The 26,376-nt window shown below is 43.8% G+C and overlaps 2 protein-coding genes across 2 annotated transcripts in view; both read right to left on the bottom strand.

Moving 5' to 3' along the window:
* Nucleotides 1-4,426, bottom strand: part of MSH2 (mutS homolog 2) — a 45,730-nt gene extending 41,304 nt beyond the window's left edge. The window contains exons 1-4 of the mRNA XM_059840848.1: nucleotides 4,173-4,426; nucleotides 1,836-1,990; nucleotides 1,168-1,446; nucleotides 688-834 (exon numbers count right to left, since the gene is read on the bottom strand). Coding sequence (XP_059696831.1) covers nucleotides 688-834; nucleotides 1,168-1,446; nucleotides 1,836-1,990; nucleotides 4,173-4,392 — 801 coding nt within the window. The 5' untranslated portion in view covers nucleotides 4,393-4,426. The remainder of the gene's footprint in view (nucleotides 1-687; nucleotides 835-1,167; nucleotides 1,447-1,835; nucleotides 1,991-4,172) is intronic.
* A 7,537-nt stretch (nucleotides 4,427-11,963) lies between these two features.
* Nucleotides 11,964-18,631, bottom strand: EPCAM (epithelial cell adhesion molecule). Its single transcript, XM_059840851.1, has 9 exons — nucleotides 18,411-18,631; nucleotides 17,969-18,076; nucleotides 17,152-17,392; nucleotides 16,808-16,873; nucleotides 15,548-15,611; nucleotides 15,068-15,169; nucleotides 14,716-14,913; nucleotides 14,279-14,320; nucleotides 11,964-13,594 (listed from the first exon to the last, which is right to left on the bottom strand). Exons 1-9 carry the CDS (start codon nucleotides 18,469-18,471, stop codon nucleotides 13,553-13,555), a joined length of 924 nt encoding a protein of 307 aa, XP_059696834.1. The 5' UTR covers nucleotides 18,472-18,631; the 3' UTR covers nucleotides 11,964-13,552.
* Nucleotides 18,632-26,376: the final 7,745 nt, after the last annotated feature.

The following is a 26,376-nucleotide window of genomic DNA, read 5'->3' on the forward strand; positions in this document are numbered from 1 at the left end:
TACTGCACAGATCAATGAGATATGCTGGATCATCTCAGGACATGGTTTCAGGGTTAGTTTTCAGCCAGAACAAGCATCTGCTCTGACTCACTGCACAGCACTGCTGAGTGCCAGCACAAAAGAGAGGCAGCAGCATGACTGACTTGTTCAGCTGCAACACACTTCAAACAACTCTAATCTGTTATGAAATGACACATTAAGGGAGGATAATTGTGAACCTTACACCTGCAGTGAGCATCAGCACTGAGGGGCATTTTCAAACTTGTTTATCTCAACAAATTGCCTCTTGTTTGCAGCTAAGGACAAACATGCAGGCACTAAATCATATACTTAAGCCATAAGACAACACAAAAATATTATCATAAACATTACTCTGTTTTCAAATACCAATTCTCCTGTCATGCAAAATAACCAGAGTATTGTATTTCAGTCCTTAGGCTAGACAGATTATGAACAGGAGGCACCTCTCCTGCAGCCTATTTGCTTACCTATTAGAGTTTCTCCTTTAAAGCCATAAGTGAATGGTTTTTTCCACTTCTTCCAGGACCCCTGGTATCCAGCTCTGACACAGACCAAGCTGAGCAGAACTGCTGAACACTTCAGCAAGAATGTGGAGGATATCAGCTCACATCAGATGCACACACCACTCCACTTTTTAGAAAGAGAGGCACACTGAACACTGCTCACCTGCTTTTCCATCTCTGGCAGCGCTGCACTGTTCAGCTGCTCTTCCTTTTTTGATTTCAACAAGCGATTGAGATCCTGAACAATATCTTTTGTTGTGAAATCTGCCTTCTTCCTGTCTGTAATCAGGATTCCTCCCCTCTGAATGACCTGTTGATCACAAACACACACAGTTATCCATTAATTTCAATATTTAAGGGACAGATGTTGACCACATAGAAGCAAACCCTGAAGTGGTATTTACTTACTGCTAGGCTGCAGGGAGAGGAATGAAAGACAAGATTTTAGAACTTTTGTTGATTAAGGGGCAAATAAATCAACAAATAACACATTTATGTATTATAAATACATAATACACATAAATCAAAATTTCCCCAAATTAAGATATTGGTCCTTGGTTTTTCCACAAATCAGAGCCTGGCTAAAGTAACAGAACTGAGCTTTGTTAGAAGTTCTGTCTGTCAGCCACAGGGGTTCCCTTACTTGTCTGAGTTTCCCCATCTCTCCCGCAGTCTCTCCTCCTGGCAGCACACACTCCTTCGGGCCCAGTTGAACCAGTAGAGCTTCAAGGTTGGAGAACTGATCATTATCTGGGAACTCACAAACACTCAATTTTCTCAGTGTAGTGTCGACATAGCCCACTCCTACTACCCTCTGTCCATCAGCAGCAGACAGCTTCACCCCCACAACCCCAATGGCTGTGGACATGTCATTGTTGGCAAAGAGAACTTCCTCAAACTGGGCAAGATTTCCTGGAGAACCCTATTTAGAAAAAGATAAATGCTTATTAAAAGAATTGTACATGCACACGGTTTTCCTTTCAAAATAACAACTCATAAAACTGAGTACTGCACAGTCCATTCAAAATACACAGCTATCCTGGTTTTTTTACCATTTGAATTTTATATATCACCTACACAGAGGAAAGCACTTCAGGTTTCCTTTATTTCCCAACCTATGGAAAAGACACAGGGTAAGCTCTTTCAGCCTTAGAGCAGTAGAAAATACAGTGATATGTATAACAGCTATATAACCAATATATAACAGGTGTGATTTTTCATCATCAGTCCCTCAAAATCCCAAAACTCCAAAAAAGCTATGGGGCTTTTTTCTTTCATCTCACAACTATAAAGGAAAGTTGAAAATTGTACCTTGTAAGCTAAATACCAGTCATTTTCTTTGACAGATTTGCTCCCTGCTTTGTTCTTGTAAACTTCAACTCTGTAATGACGAACCAGAAGCAGGTCCCTCACAAAAGATTCAAAGTTCATTTTACTAAACACAACACTCTCAAGCTTCTCAGTTCCTATCAAAAAACAAAAACAAAAAAGAAAGAAAAAGAAAATTATAAGATAGCTGAATTTGTTCATAAAGCTTATTTTCTTATTTTCTGTAACCAAAATCCCCAAGAACCGCCTTCAGAAGACACTGTCTTAACATCAAAGAAACAAACATGTAGAATCCATGAAACAACACAAATCCACAACATTCAACTGGTTAATACTAATGAAGAAAGCATACTCTCTCCCCAAATAAAAACAAAATTCAATTCCTAATTTCACTTAATAATATACATGTAATATAGTATAATATACAACGTATAATATTCACATTAATATATACAAAGGGCTATGTTCCTCTCATCCTTCCCCTCTCACAATATTCTTGACTTGGTTTATTATTTAATATTTCAAACATTTTGATTTAATGAGGACCAGAAGTCTGCTACAGGTTCTCCTGCTGTACATGTTTTCTTTCCTGGATAAGCAGCTTCTGTTGGCAGAAAAGACTGCCACCCTATTAGACTCACAAAACACGTGTGCCAAGACATTTCCCTTTTATCATAATTTATCCAGTAAAACAACATATCATCCAAAAAAATTAAGTTCACATTAAAACCTAACTTAGAAAGTGCCTAATTGACAAATTTCTTGCTTCTGCTCCTGTATGTGCAAGCAGATGATGCAGCTGAACAAATTTAATTCCACGCAGCTGCCCAGAGGAGCAACACCACTTCTAACTCCAGCAGCAGCCTACTCACAGAACAAAGCAATTCCACTGCTGAGCAAATGGGGATTTCAGGTGAGTACACTAAGCTTTCTGCCAGGCTGGGAGGTGGAAATAACTCGGACTGGCATCAGACACATTGGAGTTAGACACCAAGAAAGCACATGCACCAGGGAGTACCACATCTCTCTTTTAACAGCATGCCTTAACCATATCTGAGGTTCTTCCTCCCTTTCCATCAAAGATGTTAAACAGCAAACTTCCACACCCATAGGAACTTACGGATTTATTTTAAATAGGATTTTTTCATTTCCTTTCCTCAAACATCTAGTAAGATTTTTTTGAAACAGGTAAAGAAACCCTCATTTTACATATATTCTCTTTCCCACTGTAGAACTGTCCCAACAAAGTACAGTTTTTCCTATTTTTTCAGTTGAAACAATACAATACACTAGCAGGGGGTGGGGAGCCGCTGAATTTCATGTATACTTTAAAATCATCCTGAAAGCAACAAGTGCAGTTTTATGCTTTTAGTTAGATATGGTACATAAGGGTTTAGAGGGTTTAAAACTGGAGCTGGTAGGTGATTACACCTGCAAAATAACTTCTAAATGGGATACAACAATAATACTGATGGAAGACACATCAAGCTTTGGGGAGAGCTGGGGTATTTAAATGTTGGGGTTTTTTACCTGTGACCTCATCAGTCACAATAGAAAGGAAAAAGCATATGAGAATGTCATGTTTTTAATGCTGTTGCTCACACACACAAAAAAATATTCATTAAAAGAAGTTTATTTTGCAAAATCTGAGCCAATAACTCAGATAACACAATAACTCAATAACACAACACTGTGCTCCTCGAGATTAAGGCTAATACTAAGGTTTGTACCTTCCGACAAGATAATTTATCTTGATGCTCTTACACCCACATCTGCAAGCTGCACTGCCTTATACCAACTGATAAACAAAAAGAAGCGGGGTAGATGGAAAGGAAATCTTATGAAACACAAAGAAACATGTGAAAGTGAAGAACTTCCCTCAGTGATTCCCGGCTCCATGAACCAGACAGGACACCGGGACACGGACACCTCTCAGCATCCCCCTTCCCGCATCCATCCGCGCCGGGAGGGCGGGAAGGGACCGGCAGCACCGCCCGCCCTGGCCAGCCCCAGCCTGAGCCCACGCCACCCACGCAATGCTATTGTGAGCCCGATCCCTGTGACACCCGCAGGCCTCGGCCTTGCTAAGGGGCACCGCCTGCCAGGGCCTCCCGGGGGCTTCCAGGGCCTCCCGGGGATTCCAAGGACTATCCGGAGCATCCAGGGGCCACCACCGCCACCTCCCTCCGCTCCCCCCGCGGCCCGCCTCAGCTAGGCCTGGTGCAGGCGGCCCCCCTCGCCCGCCGCTGTCCGTCCGTCCGTCCGTCCGTCCCTCCCTCAGGGGCCGCTCCCGGGGCTCCCCCGCACGCCCGCACCCACCCGGTGCCCCCGCCAGCTGCCGGATGACGGCGCGGGTGCGGAAGAGCTCGCGGGCGGCCAGCCGCGCGTCCGCGCCGTGCGCCGTGTAGTAGTCGCCGCGCTCGAAGAAACGCACGGTGGTGTCGGGCTTCTCGGGCAGCGAGAGCACGGCGCGCACGAAGCCCGCCTCGGCCCCCGCGCCCTCGGGCCACACGGCCTCCCGCGGCGGCTCCACCGCCATCTTGTGCCGCCGCTCCCGCTGCCGCCCCGGCCGCCGCCTCCCGCCAAGCACGCCGCGCGCGCGCCGGCGCGCCGGCAGCGGAGCCCAATCGCTGCGCGGTCCGCGCCTGGCGTCACGCCCGCCCCGCCCAATCGCTGCGGGTCCCGCTCAGCGCGTCACGCCCGCCCCGCTCTCGAGCCGCCTGCTTTGCGGGAGTGCGCAGGCGCGACCCGCCCGGCGCGCCGCCGCTGCCATGGCAACGCTGGTGCCGCATGGCCGGGGCTCCGTGCTGCCGAAATTCATCTCGGCATTACAGAATTGTGAAAAGTGCATATTATATGGCTCTACGCAGATATTTACTATATGTATTATGTTGTATTGATTAGTAGTGCTGTGTTAACATTTAAATAGAATGGTAAATGTAGTTTTGTAGTTAAAAGGTAACTTTTGTAATTAAAATAGGACCTATGTATGTGGGATTTTTTTTTAAGAATGGAATGAGGTACTTGCACCGAGATAGCAGCCACAGGACACCTAAATCTTTCAGAGAAAGAGAATTTATTGCGCCAGTATCAGAAGAAACTAACTTCTTCCTGCCTCGCTCAGCCATAAAGACGCCGTCAGGATTCAGAGGAATAAGTTGACGCTGACCAGACAGAATCCTGTGTTTGAATGGAATTTATGCTTCATGTATGAAGTGTATGAATATGCAACAGGCTATTGTTTTTAAGGGTTAATCCTCTGTTAATGTCGGTCCTTTTTCGGACTTATGCTGCCCAGACAAAGGTACCCGGATGTCCGTAATTCTTTTGTTTCTGTCTCATTTCGTCCTAATCCACATTGTCCAAACTATTATTACTCTAATTATATTTCTATTTTTATAACCATTTTATTACTATTAAACTTTTAAAATTTTAAAAACAAGTGATTGGTGTTTTTCACAAGAATCCTTTGGGCTGGAAAACACCTCTGAGAGCATCAAGTACAACCTGCGAGCAGACACCGCTGTGTGGATCCGACCAGGGCACCAAGTGCCATGTGGAGCCTTTCCTTAAACCCCCCCGGGCACAGTGGCTCCACTACCTGCCTGGGCAGAGCACCTCCAAATGCCCGAGCTAGTGCTGGACAGCCAGGGTGCCCCTGGCAGCCGTGCCAAGGTGGTCACTGCCTGTGCTCCATGAGGAGAAGAGTGTTCTGTCCGGGTGTTAGTGTTCAGGAGCACATAATCATGATTCTGTGCAGGTGCTTTTATGCAGAGCTCTGGGTGTCAGTGGCAGACAGACCCAAATCTGACTCCAACATGGTTTCAGGCCGAACATGTTTCATATTCTATCATTATATAACTTACATATTAATTATTAAACTCACATTGTTCTATTGTATACATTGATTTCATCTAAGCATGGATTTCTTGTGATCCCCCTCAAACCTCTAACATAGTTTCTCATAATTCTTTAAACAATAATTATATCTAATCACATCTAACACTTAAATCATTTATCATATACTGACTACACAGGTGCAGTTTCACATGATCTAGCAAATACAAGGCCTAACTTTCCCAGGGCCTACTAAGCCTAACTTTTTTCCTAGCTCCCTGAATTTCCTGTGATTTTAAAATCTTTTTCTATCACGGGCTGCCACAAGGCGAGTGCTGCAGCACAGGCTGAGAGCAGGGCTGTCACTCGGGTCAGTCACACTGCCAGGGGCTGTGGGTGACAGGCCCCCCTCTGCTTACAGCAGGAGTGGTGTCCAGAGACCCCATGTGCTCCCTCCAGCATAGAGACAGCAGCTCTTGCCCTCCTTCAGGGGGGTTGCTCCTTCCAGGCAGCACAAGGAACAGGGAAAATGGCCAAAAAACCCAAGGCTTGACCCGCATTTACACTCAGGGGTTACCCAGGCAAGGGACAGAAAGGGCAGGGACTGTCCTGTGGCACTCAGAGGTATCCTGAGCTCTGGCTACAAGGTGGTCCTCATGCCCAGAATGCTTTAGGCTTTTGATTTTTCATGCTCTTTTCTTGGCACTGCCCTAAGCATTTTTCTTTTTTGTTTTGTTTGCCTGTTTTATCTTGTACTGTAAAGGCACAAAGCAGTAGAAACACTATAGATGACAATCTTTCTTTTGGTGATTATTGTCTAAGAATAATAAGAAATGCCATGTTTCATCAGCTAAGTCAAGTATTCTTGGAAACTTCTCTTACCTTGCGCTGCTTTTAAACTTTCCAATCAGAGACCATGGTATCCCCATTCCAAAATTCTTGTATCCCAATCCAGCTGCCTGCACACTATCACCTATAGACAAAACACATCTATTTTGCATCAGTATTTCTTGCATAAATGTGATGTTCTGGTTTGTGTACCTTGTACAGAACATCCACTTGTTTGCCCACCGTTGCTTTCTTTCTCATTTCTTCCCTATGTTAGTCAGCTTTTCAAAACTCATCTCCCATCCTTCCTTTCTTCCTACCTCCCTCCCATCTGTTTCCCGCTAAGGAATGCTTCTGGGACCTCTGCTTCTAGATTTTCTCACCTGGCTTCTCTCTTCTTTGCAATTGGTGAATCAATGTGCTCATCTTTAGTATTTCTTGGTGTCAATAGTTGCTTTTCCAAGAGACCCTCAGATGCCCATTTAAGAGCTATGTCAGGTTTTCACACTGAACTAGCTTTTTACTGGGCCACCCTGGTCTGAGGGTGTTGCCATGTTCTACCTCAGGGAATGCTTTGGTGTTCCCACCTCATTCCTGCCTGCTGTCACTCTTGGCTTCCCATCCACACTTCAGCCTTCCCCTCCCAAAACCCAGTGCTGTGCCCCTGAGGAAACACAGCTTTTCCAGCAAAGGCCTTCAAACCCCTTCTGTAAATGTATTTGCAGAAGGATCACAGGTGGTTCTTGTGGTGAAGAAGTCCAATCTGCCTTAAATTGCCTTAGGAAGGAAGGAAGGAGCAAAGAGTTTTGACAGCTTTGTAGTAGCCCAAAACCTTCCTCTTATCTCTGTAACAATTGTAAAAACGACGCTGGTAAGCCAAATGTATTTATTTTCAATATGAATAAATGTACTTTTCCTAACCTTCTTTTCTGAAGCAGCTAAACTGTCTGGTCGGACCCTTCCCTCCACCAAAAGTGCTTGCTTGCAGCAATACTCACATGGTAAATTCAGCCCCAACAGCTGTCATTTTGCAAGTACATTGCCTTGGGAATGCACTCACAGTGTCAGGCAGCCTTGCCAAGCATCGATAATACCAGGACAGCCCAGAATACACATTTTGAATAGCTGGGATAGCTTGTCTTTGCACACACCGATGGTTGCAGATAAGGCATGAGACAGGACAGGGAGAAAGGGAGTGTCCCATACAAACATCTGGAGACAGGGTGGACTCCAGGGACCTCATTGTCATCTTCAAAAGTGGTGAAATAATGCCTGCTAAACTGTAATTGCTCCGTGTTTCAGCCTTTCTCAGCCATGGGCTAGTTGCACATTGTGAAAAACACCAATGAGTTGTTTTTAAAAGTTTAAAAGTTTAATAGTAATAAAATGGTTATAAAAATAGAAATATAATTAGAGTAATAACAAACTGGACAATTTGGATTAGGACAATACGAGACAACAGAAACAAAGAGTTACAGATGTCCGGGTACCTTTTTCTGGGCAGCATAAGCCCGAAAAAGGACATACATTAACAGAGGATTAACCCTTAAAAGCAATGGCCTGTTGCATATTCACACACTTCATACATGATGCATAAATTCCATTCAAACACAGGATTCTGTCTGGTCAGTGTCAACTTCTTCCTCTGAATCCTGACGGCGTCTTTATGGCTGAGCGAGGCAGGAAGAAGTTAGTTTCTTCTGATACTGGCGCAATAAATTCTCTTTCTCTGAAAGATTTAGGTGTCCTTTGGCTGCTATCTCGGTGCGAGTCCTTTCTTTAGGAAAAAAAAAGCATTCTACATAGCATAGTTTCTATTTTAACATTTTGTTATTATAACCTACAACTATATTTAACACACTACTTTAGAGAATTAACACAGCATAACTTTCTAACACAACACATATAATATTCATTTTAATATTTGCGAAAAGCCAATCATAAAATATGCATTTTTCACAACATCTTCTCCCAGCCCTTGCTCGGGGCAGCTCCGCAGGCTCCACTCGCAGCGAGCCCCGCCCGGAGCGGCCGCTGCCGCCCCGAGCGCAGTGCCCGTGAGCAGCATCCGTGCTGTGGCATCCCCAGCACGGAACACCTCAGCACCCTGTTATAGATGGATAATGAAATGATTGGCTCTCACAATTAAGGGATAACTATTGTGTGAATATCGAGAAAAGCTTTAGTGATATAGTATAGTTATGTTATTGTAGTTTAGATGTCCTCTGTCCTCCCCACAGTTCTCTTCCCCCCACTGTATTGCTGCCGTCAGACAGCCGGGGCTGTCTAGGACAGGTACAAAAAAGGTTGCACATGTGTCCCTTGCAGGGGGCAGCTGGGAATGGAAAAGCTTGGCTCTTAGGGAGTGAAGCATGGCAACACCTGATCTCCAATCAAGTGACAAGAAAGCAGTCTCCACCGAAAAATGGCAAAGAAGAGCTGAGTGACAGACTTTGGGGGGGGGGGGGGCGGGGCTGGCTGATGCAACCCCCAGGGGTATAAAAGACTGAGCATCCCTCTTGAAGATGAACTGGCCACGTGGTATGCACAAGGGGCACTTCCAAGCGCTGCAGCTTTTTCCTTATGTAGTCCTTTGTTGTATTTTCGTCAAGGTTTAATAAACCTTTTAAAATTTTCGAAGAGAGCAGTTGTCTCTCACAATCCATCACCTTCCCTCGGAGCCTCTGCTGGTTTCTGTGTGCTGCTGTTCTTCCCGGGCAGCTCGGCGCAGCTCAGCTCTGAGCCAGAACCATTTATTTCCCTGTGCTGTAGCAGAACACTCCCTGCTTTCCCCCTTGCCCATCAGCAGCGACGGGAATGAGATGTCTGTAATTGTTATGCCCATGGCAGGTGGAAAATTGCCGCTAATCTAGACCTTAATTAACTTCTTTTGCCTTTTTAGGCATAAGTAAGGTATAGAGGAAAGTTACAATGGGTTTTCAATTAGGAAAATGGATTCCTTTTAATCGCTTTACAGGGGGGAAAAAAAGAGAAAAATTAAATTATTTTCACCAATGGTTAATTGGTATAAGCTGTGATCAGAGGAAGCTCTAATGCTTTTGAGCTGGTGGGGATGTCACCAGAGAATCTGGAATCAGACTGATGTGCATCTGTGTGTGCACACACGTCGTGCAGCAGACACTTAACGCTAACAGGATAAGAATATTTAGATAGCGTAAATTTAAAAACAGAAAATATGGCTGTTGCCTTGTAGAGAACCTTTTAACTTTCTTTTGTTTACTTTTTTCAGTAAGATTTGGCACAGCCATGCTCTACTTGGCAGGCAAGTGTAAGAATTCTGCAGTGTGTTTCGAGGATAATAGAGGAAAAAAAATCACTTTTTACATGTGTGAGGTTTTCACACTCTATAAACTGGTCAGCATTTCCTCCACCATCACAGACCACCTCCTTTTTGTGCATGTCTGCCCTTGCACGTCCCTGCTAAGACAAGGATTTTAACAAAGTTCATAAAAATCTCTGGGTTTGGGATCAACTATTCCCAACACACAGGGCACCCCTGCAGTGTGCCTGACTGCCTGCATGCCCTGGGATGGACCTGTACCAGACTGCAGCCTCTCCTGGGAGCTGCTAGAATTCCCTAACTTGCAATTGTAAAGCTGGAGCAGCAGAGCTGCTGGCATTTTTAGTTTCCTAGAATATTTTTCTGGATGTTTCATGTAATCCAAAGTCACTGTATTCTGGTGATCAAAGTCCAGCAGGTGAGGATATAAATAAACATGGTTCACAAACAGTGTTGTTTCTCTTACCAAACTACTCTGGCTGTTCAGGAGGGTAATGGGTACAGCACTGTCAACAGACCCACAGATGCAACACTGACCTTTCATTTTCTAGCTGTGGAAACTGTGCTTTGGCATTACTCAGGTCTTAGAAGAAAATTGTATCGACTTTATTGGTCATGCTTTCTCAAATATATTATTAGCATACCCTCTTCTAAAAAGTCTGTCATTGTCTTTGCGTAAACATACATTTAATTTTACTCTGCAGTAATAATAATACATATTTGCTAGAGTAATAATTCATGAGGAAGTAATAGATTTGCACTTGCCTATGCAAACACTATTTTCCCATGCTGTACATAGGCACTAAGATATGTATTATTACTAGGGTTTCTTGCAGTTTGTGTCTACCCCTCTCTGTAACAAAAACCCCCTCATTTATCCAGTCTTAATACACATTCAATCTGCCCTTCTGGCATTAGGTGAAAAGAGAGGAAATGTGGTATCTCAACTTTGTGTAGAACTTTAGATTTTAAAAATATGCTCCTTCACGTAAGGAAGTTAATGAATAAGGCAAATGGAAGTATCAAAATATTTACCTAGTTAAAAATTGATGCAGAAACTACTAGTCCTTTATTAAGTTCTATTTGTCTGTTTCTTTTACAGGAAACTCTCTTTTTAACTTTGTTGAATGTTTTCCAATAGTATTAAAAGTAGTGTCCAAGTATCAAAATTGAGACCATTTAAATTCAATACCATATTAGTTTTCAGTAGCAATCATTTTTTGCCATATTGCTTTAGATATGAGAACTATCACATGCATACATGGAGAGTTGACACAATCTGATAATGGCTTTTTTTTTCCTTTGAATTTCATCACATTAGTCTCCTTTTGGTATAAAAATCTATAAAACACAATAAGCTGCAGGATACCAATACACTAATTTCTCAGGTATTTCCCCCCTCATCCTTTTCCATTTTCCTCTAAATGCACACTTCTATGCAGCTGGAAAAGTGCAATGTTTAGTAAATAGAAAAACACAAAGGCCAATATGTCAATAAAACTATTTAGAACAGGAAACTAATGAAAAAACTATCACTTTGAGAGCTGAGCAGCACCTTGCTACCTCAGTAACTGAGTTTAGAAGCAGTGCATTTGTTTCAGTTGTGGATTTAGTTAAACTCTGGGTTTTTTAAGAATTTCTGTTAACTTTCTGGTTTTCTAATCCCTTGGCTAGTTTCAAGCAAATTTGAGAAGGAAGAAAACCATAATACAGCACAAAGGTGACAGCACTAAGCTTCATACCTGACACAAAAAGCTCCACTAAGTAAAAAAAAAAAAAAAAAAAAGGAAAAGTGTCTGAATGCCTCTCTGCAGTGTGGGAAAAGCAGGGAGAAGATGATGTTCAAACAAACCGATTGGGACAAGGTCCAGGCCACACAGCAGCCACAGACCAGCCCGTCCAGTCAAGTCTGCACACGAGCAGCCCCAGCCCAGCCACAGCACACAACACCTCCTTCCATCCCACAGGCCAGAAACCTGGTGTGAAATGGGGAGGAGGAGGAGAAAGAACAATGGCATTAGAATATTGGGGAAGAAGAAAGAAATGATGAGGACACCATATTGCAGACATTTAAGGAAGTAGAGGAGATGGAGACAGAAGCATTGGGGAAGACAGTAACACACACAGCTCACCACCAGACCACCTTACTGAAAACTCGGCTTTATTTGGTTAACAGCTTACAGAATTGTACAAAATTCATCACACCTCAGCAGATTGCCTGCATACCTGGGGAGAAGGGGAATGGCACAGATCAGCAGAGGGAGAGCCTGCCCTGCAGAAGTTACCATTGACAAAGCTGCCTGAAAAGGCTGCAAAACATTCCAGTAAATTCCCTGCTTCAGGGTTTTTGGGCAGTATCCACCACAGCAATGCGTGCATGTGAGGTACCACCCTGCTGAAAGGCAGAAGGGACACTGGTGAGCTGCGACAGTGCAGGTGACACCAGCACAGCTCAGCAGGTTCCCTGTGGTATCCAGCAGGCACACTGATGGGGCATGCTTCACATTTCATCTCATGGACAGTACACAGAATATCCTCCCAGTAGCTTATCCTACTTTTCCTGTTTTAGCCAGGGTGGGTCAAAACACGCACATTAGTAACAAGGTTTGTCATTCAGTTCCTTATCTTGCATCTCATTATTTCTTTGGCAACAGGAGTTACAGCATTTCCTTTATAAATCAGATTTGCTGGAGGGATTGCTAGCCAACATCCATGGCACAGGTTCCTGACAGCCAAAGCAGGCTCTCATGGCCTGGGAGGCTGAGAGCCTATGGAAGTCTGGTCCACAGCTATGCAGAGATCAGCAATAACAGCAGAAACAGCTCCTTGTTGAGCAGCAGCTTTGCCACAGACAAAATCACAGTAAATGGGGTAAAAACTGCTCTCCCCCAGCTCCACCATCAGATGCCAGACCTGCCCACCCCCAGCCCTGCACCAGAGGTGTTCTAGGTTAGAGGGTTATTTTAAATAACTACATAGCATTGGAAAGATCAGTCTGTGAATTCCTGAAATGACTGCATTCTCAGCCTGCTGATTTTTTTTTACAACAATCTGTGTATTATCATTTCACTCTTGTTGCATACTTTTCACAGCATTAAGAAAAAATATCATGCTATTGAGATACTAGATGGCTAATAAAAACTGCTAATTGGAGTTCTAGAATATTTTCAACTATGCTGAGGTTCCTTGCTTTAAGGAATCAAACTACAAATTTATAAGCATGATAACTTAGCAGATTATCATTTCACCATGGAAGAATTAGAAGCCTGTTTCAAAGTTTTATTAATTCAAGTCATAAAAAAGTTACAGCAACTTCAAATATGTACAAACTGCCATAAAAACGTTGTGTTCTGTTACACAGGAGACAGTCTCATTACGACATGGCTACAAAATCATTACTTTCAATAAAACTCCCACAAGGGTAAAATAACCATTTAGGCATGAATGCTCCAAAACCCTAGTAACAGCAGTTGTCAACTCGTTTCATCATCATAAAAAAAATAAAATCAGGGAGCAATAGTTAAGTTTTACTTGAGTAAGATGGGACATTTAACTCTCAACAAATAGTAAAAATAGTTGAATGGTTACCAGTCTTGGCTGTTAAGAGTTTTAGCAATCATTAAGTGAACACAATTGCCTCCTTTTCAGGAGGAAATTAAGAGTTAAGATTCATGCCTCCAATGTCTTCTTTGTTGTCTTCTTGTTTGAATCTGGCTTGTCCTCAGTTGATCAGTTAAGCATTCAGCCCTCTATGCATTTCGTTCATTTCCTTCACCTGGAGGGGAGGAGGCAGAGGAGAGATCAACATCTGTGCTATTTCTAAACTTTAAGAGTCATAGGGACTTAACAGCCCAGATTTTCATTAGCAAATGGATTTGATGCAACACTAACAAAACCAACCATGACAAACCCAGAGGGAAATAAAAAAAGAAAAAATAAATAAAAAGGGAAAAAAAAAATAAAAGGGGGAAAAAAAATCACTACTTAGAGCACATGCAGGAAGCAGACAATACTGCTTAGCTACTACAACATTGTTTGGATTCCTCCACAAAAGGCTCCACACTTGGGTGAAGCACCATTTGCTATCCAATTGGGAAGCAGCTTCTCAATGGGAACCGTGAGATCCATACAAATACCTCAGTAAACGTCTTGTCACAGAACAAGACTATCAGCACTTCCTGTGGATTGCACAGCCCTTTGCTATACATATGTAAAATAGAACTTGCAGGAAAACCGAACCCCACCCCCTCAGCCCTGGGAAAAGCAAATCACCAGCTGCCTTTGAAACTAGTGCAGAACTACATAGAGGTGAAAACTAGCTGCAGAATTTGAATACTTTCAGTCTCCTTGAACCCATCTATGCACCCAAAGCGAGCTTTTTAACCTACAGCAAACTTAAAGTTTCTGGATTTTGGTCAACCTCTTCCCCACACATACACCAGGAACAGAAATTAATTACCTCAGCTTTCACGTACTTCCCTTTCCTCCTCCTTGTCAGGACCTGTAACAGAAAGAAGCAACATTTTATAAGTCTTGATATAAAAGTAACTTTATCTGGTTTTGACTTTGAAAGCACAAACTTGGAGCTGCCTGTTCCCTATCCTTCCAACGTGAGGTAGGTACAAACGAGGTTGTTTGTCACTCTCAACTACTTTAAACCAGGAAGCACTTTGTTCACCTCTGTGAATTGTTCCCAGTACTTGTTTTCCGGGTGACACCCTTCAGCTGTAACCTGAAACAGTGACAGTGTGCCCATCACCAGTTTCCCACCTCCCAGGTCTGAAGAAGCAAGCCAATTTACAAAGGAAGACTTTCCATCAGAATCCAAACACGTGTGCTGTTACTTCCCAAATTGTTACCAGCACCAGACTGCTTGGCAGCTTTGCTAGAACTTACCAGGACAACAATTGCAGCCACTATTGCTACTACTACCACTACAATAACAGCAATGAGGCCGGGAGTCAGGGACTTCATGGAAAACTCTGGTGCTATTTCATCAACGTAGTAGACCACTGTCTTCTCAAGCTTCACCGGCTCGTTGTCAATGCTGACGTTTAGCCCAGCATTATTATGAAAGATGGACTGACCTTTCACCTAAAGCAGATGGGAAAAGACAGACTTGCTCATTCACATTTATCTCATCACAGGAATAATTCATCTGGCTTCAGCCAGCACACAGCCAAGACTCCCGAGTACACTGCAAGACACAAACGCAGCCTCTGGTAGACTTGACCCATGACACACTTACATCTTTCTCAAAGTAGTAGGCCACATCAGCTATATCCACATCTCCACTTGATTTGATTGAGGAATTTTGCTTCAAATCAATGGTAATGTAAGGGTTTTCATACTGAAAAAGAAAAAAAATAGTGTGGTGTTAAGAACGAGGTACTTTAAATCCAGCTTTTGAATATTCACCTAAACATTATGATCCAGTTTGTGAACTTGCATCGTGGATAAAGTTTATGGTTCTTGAACTCAAGCCCAGCTATTTACAATAGGATTCAAATTCCACTTCACTTCTAGTGAAGCAAAGAAGTTATTTACAGACTAAGAAAAGCAGTGTCACTTCTCAGCATTTCTGTTCAGATACAGCTATTTGCTAACTGCTCACCATTTTGAGAGCTTCTACTAGAACTCATGCTGTATTCCACTAATCAAACAGGAGTTTTTGCAGTTATTCAGAACAAAAGTTCTGATACTTTACTAAACTTTCTGGGCCCCTTACCAGAACATTGGTTATGTAGCGGCCATCCAGCTGGTAACGACTGGTAATGGTATCTCTGAAAAACCTGCAAGGACAGGAAAGCCATGGCTGTAAAACCAGTATTTTTTCACATATATCATTTAACAAGTAGAGAAGACTGGTGTAATTGTTTTCTTCTACAGTCTCTGTGGTGGGTGGAGCTCAGCTAGCATCTAAACCCTCACTTAGTCTTTCACTCACTTCCCCCAGCAGCATCAGGAAAAGAATCAGAAGGGCAAAAGGGGGAAAAAAACCAAACAACCCTCATCAGTTAAAATAAAGACAGTCTGGGAAGTGAAAGGGCTGGGTGGGGGAAATACAAAACCTCAAGTGATGTAAAGCAATCAGTCATCACTGACAGGTCAACGTCCAGCCAACCTCTGAGCAGTGGCTACTTGGGAAAAGACTTTCCCCTAGATTTATTGCTGAACATGGCATTATCCAATATAGGCTATCTGTTCAGTCAATTCAGGTCAGCCTGTCCTCCTCCCAGCCTCTTGTCCATCCCCATCCTACTCACTGGGGCAGCAGAGAGTCAGTCTGAGAAGGCCTTAGCAGTATGTAAGTGCTGTTCGGCAGCAGCTAAAACACTGGTGAATTAATCAACACCATTTTGGTCACTGGTCTAAAACACAGCACCACACCAACTGCTGCCAAGAAAATGAACTCTGCCCCAACCAAACCCAGTGCACTCTCTTCATACTAGAGCTCAATTAACACTTAACAGTGAAGACACACTTACTGTAAAATAAGCACCTGTGTTAGACAAAAGAGCTTTACCAGTTTGAAGAGTTCAGAAGAAGAGCTAGAGGGCAGCAGCTTTTGTTTCTGGAAAGGGGGTGATCTAATAGCTACAAGTGGGGTTTTAACAAAATGAAAAGAAAAGAAAAAAAAAAGGCTTAACTCTCATTTTCCTCCTGCTGCTTCTATGTAGCCATTCAGCCATTTTTGCCAGTTTACTTCCTGAACAGTTTCATCCATTACCTTCCATTTCTTTTAGCATATTGATTTGAGGGGGGAAAAAACTAGCAATCAATTTTAAATGGAAGGGAATCTCTTTAGCAGTTAATTTGTTTCCAACACAAATTAAAGCAATTCTATGAAGAATCTGCAGCTTGCTTCTAAAATGTCTTACAAGTGAGTTCACAGGTCTGTCAGTGCTTTTAGCAACTGTTTAGAAATACACAAGATATCTACTAGGACGTGCATACACTACCATAGCATATTACTATCATCACTTACTTCTCTAAAGATTCAGCGTTCAGAGGAGCATTTCTCTCAGCATGTTTCATTTCAATGATGATCCACCTGAAGTACAATGAATATTCTTGAAGTACATGCATATAAAACACAACAAAAATATCTAACCCCAGGCTAAAAAAAAACAGAACAATGAGACAAAACCACGGCACGCAAAGTTTCTTCCAAACTCGCTCAGTATCTCCGTGTTTCTGAGGAAAACGGAGAGCCAAGTAACCATGTCTTGATTGCTCCATCTTCATTCATCCCCAGTGCATCATTCACACAAGGCAGAGCCTCACACAGGAATGTTTTCACGTCACAGCACACCCTGTTGAAAGACTTACATCGTTCTGACTAATTGATTGCACTTCAAGTCCGCATCGTGTTTGTCAGTTCTCCTAACTCCAGCTGTATTCACACACCAACAGGTGGTTCCATTGCACTGCTTCGCCTTGAAAGCACCACTGTTTTCACACTCGGGATCATAGAGACCATCAGTATCTTCAAATGCATCTTTTGGTTTCTCACGACGGCCCGACTTGGAGCCCGTCACTTCTGCTTTCATCAGCAGGCATTTTGAAGTCACTAAAAATAACCAGAAAGCCGCGTTATGCAGCAGCAGAGCACGCATGTCCAAAACAGAGCTCTGAGTCCGTACAAACACCAGGTTACCTCAGCAGCAACCAGATTCGAAGCCATTACACGGAAGAGCAGATGTCTAATGTGTAGGTGGTGCATAAAATCAATACAGCTGGGCTATGTCAGCCTCTCAAGGCAAAGGACAAGTCCAGCCTCAGGATTTACAGTTTCAATTTCTCACAGCTGAGCTTGAGCCCAGAGCGAGGTCTTGTCACAAGGCTCTGTCCCCTCTAGATTTATAGGAAAAGTGAGGATATGCCCTTGTAAGGAAGCTAAACGTTCATGTTCAAGAAATTCTTGTCACGGGAGAACAAATACTGAGGAGGAGGCGTGAGCCTACATCAGTACGAGCAGAGAAACCCTGAACGCTCCTCTTCCAACACCAGTTGACCTGGAAGACCAGGAAGAACTCCTTCCTTGCCTCCATTGTTTGCTGGGAACCCAGAGGTCATTCCCACATATACCCCGGCGCTCTGCGGGCTCGTTTCCGTGCCACCCACCCGGCCGTGCCCTTTTACTCACGGGTGGAGCAGTCCACGGTGACTCCGGAGCCGATGGCTTGGCAGAGGCATCGGCCGCTGATGTCCGTCTTGCAGTCGGTGACACGCTTGTTCTTCTCGCACACACACGCTGCAAGGGAAGCGCGGCCGTGAGCGGGCACCGCCACCCGACCGGAGGACAAAGCCGCCCCTGGCCGGCCGGGCGTGGCGTGCCCGCAGCCCCCACGTCCCCATGGCCACCCGCCCGCCCTCCCTCCCTCCCTCGCTCGCTCCCTTCCCGAGCGCCGGGGCTCCCCTCGGGTCTCGGACAAAGGGGCGCTATCGGGACCGGGCGCTACTGCCCGCTAAGGGGGAACGGTGTCGCCGTTCGGTGGCACAGGGCGCCCAGCGGAGCGGCCCTACGGAGAGCGGGGCCGGGAGGGGGTCCCGGGGCGGGGAGCGGACGGACGGGTGTGGGCACTTACAGCTCCGGGCAGTGGCGGCAAGGCAGAGCAGCAGCAGCGCAGCTCCGCAGAGCGGCTTCATGGCTGGGGAGGGCGGCGGAGAGGCCGGGGAAGGTGCTCGGGGACGCGGGCAGAGCTGGAGCAGTGCGTGCGCGGCAGCGGCGACGGAGCGCTGTGAGCCGCCCGACAGGTTCCGCAGGTGCTGCTGGCTGCGCCGCGCCCTCCCGGCTCCGGTTACACCTGGGACGCGCGGGGGGAGCGGCGGCAGCGGCTCCTCCCCCGGGCCCGGCGGGCGCGCTCTTAAACCACCGCCGCCCCCTCCTCCCGCCGCACCTGGGCGAAACTGAATGGGGCAGGGCGGGACCCGCTCCCGGTCTCAACAGCGCCTCTGCTGCGGAAGGGATGGGGGAGCGGCGCTGCGAGGGACGGCCCGAGGCGCGGCCGTGCCCGCTTCTTACCCGGGCTGTGAAACCGCCCCGCCTGGGCGGAGGGGCCGTGGCGGGCCGGGGCCGTGGCGGGAAGCAGGGGGACAGCGGCCCCCGCCGCCGAGGGGAAAGTGTTACTCATCGCTGGGAGCTCCCGAGCGTGTTTGCCCTGTGACACACGGGCAGGGGAGCGGAGCCTGCGTCCCTCCCGGCTCGGGGCTTCCCGCGCCCGCCGCTGACCTTCGGAGCCTCGGGGCGGTCGCCAGGTCTCTGCCCTGGCCTGGTGGCCAGGGATCTTCCCTCGGGACAGGCGGGGGGTGTTTCCACTCCCCTCTCGGCGAGCTGAGAGCAAGCGGGGAATACTCGCACTTTATACTGAGCTTTGTTCATATCCGGGGGGCCGTGTGAAATATTCCGTGCTTGACATAAATTCTGATAATTCCTCAGTAAATTAAAAAGCAAAACGTTTATCTATATAAAATAAACACTTTCGTAAGGCTCTTCACTGATCGTGCGTTTAGTTTTTATTTTCGGTTTTGGTTCCTTTCTGGAATACATAGTAGATGTCTCTACCTCAGGGTTGTTCTGGAGATTCGCTCCTGATACTGCAGTATACTCATTTCCTCGCTCGGGAACAGGGCAGTCCTGAGTGCTTTGTCTCTGAGCAGCGCAGCTTTCTGGGAACCTACAAAATGGGAGGTAGTGCCAGAGCCCTGCCAGGTTGCCGGGGAGGAAGCACGGGAAAGCTGGCTGCAGGCTTTAAGATGGCTTTCCAAAGTTAAAGCAATGTCAAAATGGAAGACAAAAGATGGGTATGGTACACTGGAAATGCCTTATGAGCCTTGAGTTTATTTATTCGGTTAAAAGATATGCATAGATCTTTCTAAAAGATACATTAGCACCCTAGAAAAACAAGTTATTTTAGTACAGGATAAAACCAGAATGACATCCTGCCTAAAGACTTGAAGCTTCCTCCTACCAGTTCACTGTACAATAAAAATATGTTTCTGCTTTTGCATGTGCAGAGTCAGTGAAACTTGTTTGAAAACTCTGTGTGACTGAAGTGAAACTGCCGGGGTGCTATCTTAGTGTTTCTGTCTCTGTGAGCAGCTGTGTTTGTGTTGTACCTGGTTTTGTGTGTTGTTTTCATCTCCAGTGCCCTGTGCTGTCTCAAGTTAAAGGAGTGCTCTTTGGATTTGCTCCTGGTACAGCCCGAATCAGAGTTTTGCAGAATTTGTCTTGATTCTTTTTGTGGTTTTGCGTGGTGTCTGATTGATAAGTAAATTCTTCTGATACACTTGTCAAAGACTCAAAAGGAAAGCTTGGCCTAGCAATATGAAAACTTGGCAAGACTAAAGTCTCAGATATGGACTTCTTGTATGGCTTTCATCAAGTGATGGCATTTTCCAGAAAGATGAGGAGGATCAATAAGCTCAGAAATGCCTGCCTTACTATTAACCTCTTATTCCATGTTAAAGTACTGTTTTTGTCAAGATGAGAAGAGCTGTCTTCTCATTATGGAATTGTCAAGCTGACCTACGTAAGCCTTGATAAAAAGGACCAATAAACTTTATGATAGGCTTTTGCCTTTATTTTCTTTATTTGTTTTTTTTAAATACGTAAATGTTGAAGAACAGAACAGGCTGGGTACAGCTAGTCCTCTTTCTTCTCCTGATCCTTGTTCTGTGCCTAATTTTACAAATCCAAGCAGTTTTGAAATCTTGGAGTGACTATGATTGAAAGTTGCCCTGCTTCTTTCTACAAGCACCTTCAAATACCACATAGGCATTTTTTTAATCAGAAAATAGCTACAGCCTTTAGAATCTAGGGGCTGAATGGTCTTGGGGTATTTGTGTGGACTAGAGCCTCTCACAGTGTGTTTTGGCACTGTTATGTTGTGACATGTAGCAAAATGTGAGTTAGCAACTGTAGAAAGTACTTTGATAACTCTGCTACAAACACAGGGGTAACTTTTTGTAGTATAACATTTAATTTGGCTCCAGTTTGCAGGGGGTAATAAGGACCTTGCTACCTGTGGTCTTGCCAGATTTCCGGATGTGAAGAAATGATTGTTTAAATGTTGCTCAGTATTTTTGAAGGAGATTTGGTCTACATTTTGAAGAGGAGTCACTCACCATCAAGGCAATAGAAATGAGGGACCATTCACAGCGAGTTCATCTTACCTCTTTCCAGGTTATTTTGAGGGCAGCTTCTCAATAGAACCAAAGCCACTGGAGCAGACATGAGACCAAACAGGTACAAGGGCCTGAGTGTTGAAGTTTATTACGCAGGTACCTTGGTGTCTGAGGGAGTTGGGAGGCAGTCATTTTTGTACCTTTTGTGGTGCTTGTACCTCTTTGTGCTGAAATACTTGACCTTATTCGATGGCTATTCTATATTAACTTTCCTCAGCACACAGCTCTACAGGTAAGGCCTTGCATATTGGTTATAAACAGGATAATTTTATCAACTGTTGGAGATACCTCCTCTTATCAAATAGCTAACTGCTGATTAGGCAGTGCAGTGTAGGCTCATTGTGGTTTTCTCTTACTAAAGCATAATTACAGCTCAGACAAATTATAATTTAAATGCTACGAGCACATTACTGGCTCTACTGTATAGCAAAAAGAAAAAATGTTTTGGTCACAAAATTCTACATGCACAAAGTATGTAAGCCTACATTAGGAAACTCATGTGATATGTATTTTTCTACTTTTGCTCTTTAATTTACATCGGATCCCGATCTGTTTGGAGAATGAACTATTAGTTCACTAAAATACTCAAGAGGCATTGACTCCAGGGGGAGATTTTCTATTGACTTGAGTGAATTTGTAATCAGATCCAAGGAAATAAATCCAGCTCTTTCTGAAGCCAGTAAGAATTAGTGTGATACTGGGCTATGAGGTGAAGTCATTTCCAGGTCTTCACTAGAAATTAGGTAAGTGGGCTTTGTGAAACTCCCCAGGCACAGGAAAGCGACAGAATCTCCTTTCAGAGAAAGTCGAAAGGATGCGTGAGTCACTCCTGAAGCATCAGGAAACATACAAGGTGGGGCTGTGACATGCACTGTGATCAGCAGATCACAGAGATGAGTGGCCAGAGCTGATCAATGCCACTGGGGTATTTGGCAATCTCAGTCTGAGATTCTTCAGAGGCTGCAAACCTGATTGGTTTTGGGTGTACCCTCCCAAAGATAACCAGAGTCTCATCCCTATAAAATAGGCCATGTGTGACACCAAATTGGGAAGCACAGTCTTGTTAGTGTTTTTTCTAATAAAATTAATGGCTTTTGAAAATTCATGACTTTTAACTGGTTAAGGCTGGCAAAGGTAGAAACAACCAGAAACACTGATGCTCAAAAGTGCCAACAGGTATTTTGGACAGCAGACATTGCTATATATGTCATTATATTACAGACTTGCTTAGGAACTTTCTATTAGGACAGCTTCAGAATGTTTGCATTCAACTTTTTTTTGGTCAGAATTCATCAACTGTGAAAGAACTGTAGGAAGAGGACAATATTGAGAAATTATGTACAGTACCTTGTCCATTGTGTGTTTCTGAAGATTCCATGTTGTCACAAATTGACACATGCTGCTGCTCAAAGGACTGTAATAAAACTGGTGCTTCTATTGCTATTTTGTTTTTCCTGCCTGTTTGAAAACCACTAGTAAACAGGTAAGCCTTGTTACACTGATTTGAATAATGAGAACATTTGGAGTGCTGGAGAACTTAAATGTCTTGTCCATATGGAGGTGGTCAAGTATAGAGCCAAGAAAAAAAAAAGAAGAGCAGTCATGCCTTTCTGTTAGACTGTTTAACTACTTCAAAACACTGTTAAAAAAAAAAAAAAAACCAACCCCAAAAAACCAGAAAAAAGAAAGAAGCTTGTTTTACATGTTTGGGTCTTTTTGGTCTGTTTCTAGATCATGACTTATTTTTTTTTAAATAATAACACAGTGTTTGTGCATTTTGACAAGACTGTCATGCACGCTGAAGATAGAAATTAGTTCAGAGGCAGTGGCAGCCCTCACAAAGCTGTCCTCAGCTTCAGAAGCCACAGCTTGGGTCTCTACCAGGCTGGAGACATTTGAAAGTAAGAGTAGCTACTAAGAGGTACAGGGCTGTTGGTTCAGAGGTTCACAAAACTAGACAGGGTGTAGCCACAAGAGAGAAATGCTCATGCAATTAATGTATGTTCTATTTGTGTCTTTGAGGATTATAGAAACCAACCTGTCTGATATGTTGTGGCATCCTCACCTCTCTGCCAGGGCTTAGTCTTAACTGCTGAGGGTGGGGCCAGTAACAGGTTTGTCACCCTCATCTTTAAGTGCCTGAAAATGCATTTCCATGGCTCTAATACTGACAGCATTTTTAGAACATCTTTTGTCAGCACTCGAAACTGCTTAAAATAAACAGCATTAGAGGTAAAACCTGTGATATTCCTCATCCAGACTACCGCACAGCAGCAAGGCAAACCTTCTAATTTCTTACTGTGCCCAATCCGTCAAATTTGTAGTGTTTGGAAAGGGCTCGGGGAAAACACGAGATCACAAGCTGTAGTAAAAAAAGCTCTGTTTTTAACATTTTAATTTTAAAATTAAAATTATTTCATTTTTGGCATCTAAAATACCTTATTTTTTCCCCTCTTTCAGCTATTCTCTGTGAAAGAAGATACAGATGAAACTTTGTCAAAACACCGGTTGAAAACTGAGAAGGTCCCAAGCAGTTTTTACCATGCTTTGTTGCTTGACAACATCTGTGGGCTGTAGGCAGAACTGAAGCAGATATTTACACAGACAGTTGTCCTGTCCCTCAGGGTGTTTTTATCAGAAGGCACATTGGGTACTGCTGTCATAAAACCTGCTTGCCATTGAATTTGCTTGTTCTGGGCTTGTGCAGGTTGCCATGGGGCTAGTGAGGGCATGGACTTGGAGTTTGTCAGGTAAGCCCCAGTAAGAGCCCACAGACAGGGCTGTACTTGGCAGCCAGCAGAAGCCATGTATTCCTCAATGAAAACAGGGTCACAGCACGCACACAGCAGGCAGTTTCCAGGGAGCAGTTAACATGCTGTAAATCCCCACCCACTCTTGCTTCACTCTAATTTGTGTGCATAGTCATACCCCAAGCAAAGGTGAATAAATACACCCATGAGCTGGGCAGAAAATCTCATCCCACAAGCACCAACACAATGGAGAGCAGGTTCAAAGAGCTGGGCATGCCATTAGTGTTTTGCTTTTTTTGTCCCTTGCTGAAATAAATTGCTTTTGTGTTGTGACTATCACAGTTCATGAGTTTCCCTTATTTTTTCCAGTTAGCAAAAGCTGTTACCAAAGTTCATCTGTTTCTCTGTGCACTTTAATTTACAGCCCTTGTACTAGTCATTTTATTGCTTCAAGCTCGGAGTGAGAGAACTTTTACAACCTATGATTACTGAACTTGGTGAAACAAGAAAGCTTTTTGACCTGTTGTGGAGTAATTATAGACCCTATTGCTTCTTGGGAGGGGCATTCAATGTTTAACAAACGGTGGCAGTTCTATTTAACTGTGTGGAGCCTGGACCATCGGATGGGAGTTAAAAAAAGCAAATCCTGGACTTTTTCCAGGTCACATTTTAACTTGTCTGGTTTTAGTCTCTAAAGGGCTGTCCTTGAAGTTCTGCCTTCCCACTACTGAACTTGATGCTGCTCCTTTCCTAGCAGTGCAAGAGCATGGGAGCCAACTTATTGCCTATGAAAACAATTTCCTCTTGCTTCAAAAACTACAGCTACACTACTTTTGATTAATCCTTTCATGGGGTGAGTCTTTTGAACGCTGTATCATGCAAATACAGCTCTTGACAACAGAAAAATTGTCCTGTCTTAATCACCACTATTGTTTCATGTTAAAGGGGCTGTGGCCATGGACAAAGATTCAATTGTGTTCAACAGTATAAAACCAGAGATTAAATAGATGCTGTGTTTGAAAGAGTTTTTGACCTATGTGACCCCTAAACTCTGAAACTGGAAAATAAGATGAAAAATATTAGATGAAATTCACACATTTTGCCCAGTTATAGAATCATAAGCCAGCTAGCTAAATGTTTGAAGGTTCCCACCTATTCTTTAGCCACTCAAATAGCTATTATTTAGGAAACTTGCCTTCAGGAAAAGGATTAGGATGTTATTTTGAAAGCACCAATGTTTTCCTACTTTTGATGTCCATAGATAATAACATAAGATATATTTCCTGGATAATAGGTTCCTTGGATGTTTTGTAGTTTAGGGTATTAATGTGTACCTAAGCATTACATCAGTGAGGCAAAGCATTTGTGTTATTTTCCAGATGGAATTAAACACTTTTCAGCTAATGCCATTTTAGAAAAAAGATTTCTTAAATTAAATTCTTGAAACTTTCTCTGTCCAGCTACATTTTCAGCTGGGAGATTTTCAAAGTCTGGTGTTTGTTAGTTGTTTATGAGAGAAAAGGGGAGTAAAGGAAGAGGTGGAAAGTTCCCATTTTGCAGTGTGAATGTAGGTAATCCAGCCCCTCTGTGCCCTGGGCACAGTTGCACACACCTGCTCCTTGCTCCTGCCCCTGCCTCCATGAGCTTTTTGCTCCTGCACCTGCCTCCATGAGCTTCTTGCTCCTGCACCTGCCTCTCAGGAAGCTGCTGCTCTTGGAATCTGGAACAAAAGGCTCCAGGGCCATGGAGGTAGAGAGGAGTTCTGTTTATTAAGGCTCTTTGCACAATTCATCATGAAGAAATGGCATGGGTAACAAATATAGCCATGGTTATTAAATACTTGCAAATCCAAAATGCAATTTTCAGTGGTTAAAAAAGACTTAGAATATGGTGGATGATATCAGAAGGTTCAGAAACACTTAAAGGAAAACCCTGAAGGTCCTCTCCTTTCCCTTTAATGTAAAATATGTATGGCTAGTTTTGAGTTACTGATGTTGAGAGGTATCAGTAATCTTTTGTGACATGATGGTGAACACCTAATGTAGTCTATATAATCTATTTAGTTTTACAGAGAAATTGGAACTCTTCAGAGAAGACTGCTTTGTTTCACTTACAACTAGCATACAGGTGCCAATCCTTAAAAATAAATCTTAAAGGCTCCCCCTGTCTGCTTGGAATTAGCTAAGTTCATACAGGATGTATCAGTCTATTTACAGTAGGAATGAACAAGTTCAAACTCATGTCCCTGGAGATTTATGGAGATTTGTTGCTGCAGAGTGCTTGGCTGTTTTGAAGTATGCAGGAGCAGCATGTTTAAACATGCACCGTGTTTGCTGGCAGCCTCCACTTTCCTTCACCACTTGCTTTGTTAGCCTAGTCACTACTCTCCTTGTTCACTGCATAACTTCCAAATCATTTTTTCCTTAGAGATGCTCCTGATTTTCTCAGTATCTGAGAATAACTACAGCTGTTAAGTGGCACTGATCCATCTTTAATTTTAATCATATTGTAACTTTGTCACTTTTTTAACTGCGAGGGACCTTTCCAGTATCCTTGCTTACTTGCTCCAGTAGCAAACTGGCAAACTGTGTTCAGTCTGTTATGCTTAGTCCTAGTC

Source organism: Haemorhous mexicanus, chromosome 3, assembly GCF_027477595.1.
Source record: "Haemorhous mexicanus isolate bHaeMex1 chromosome 3, bHaeMex1.pri, whole genome shotgun sequence".
NCBI classification, from domain to species: Eukaryota; Metazoa; Chordata; class Aves; order Passeriformes; family Fringillidae; genus Haemorhous; species Haemorhous mexicanus.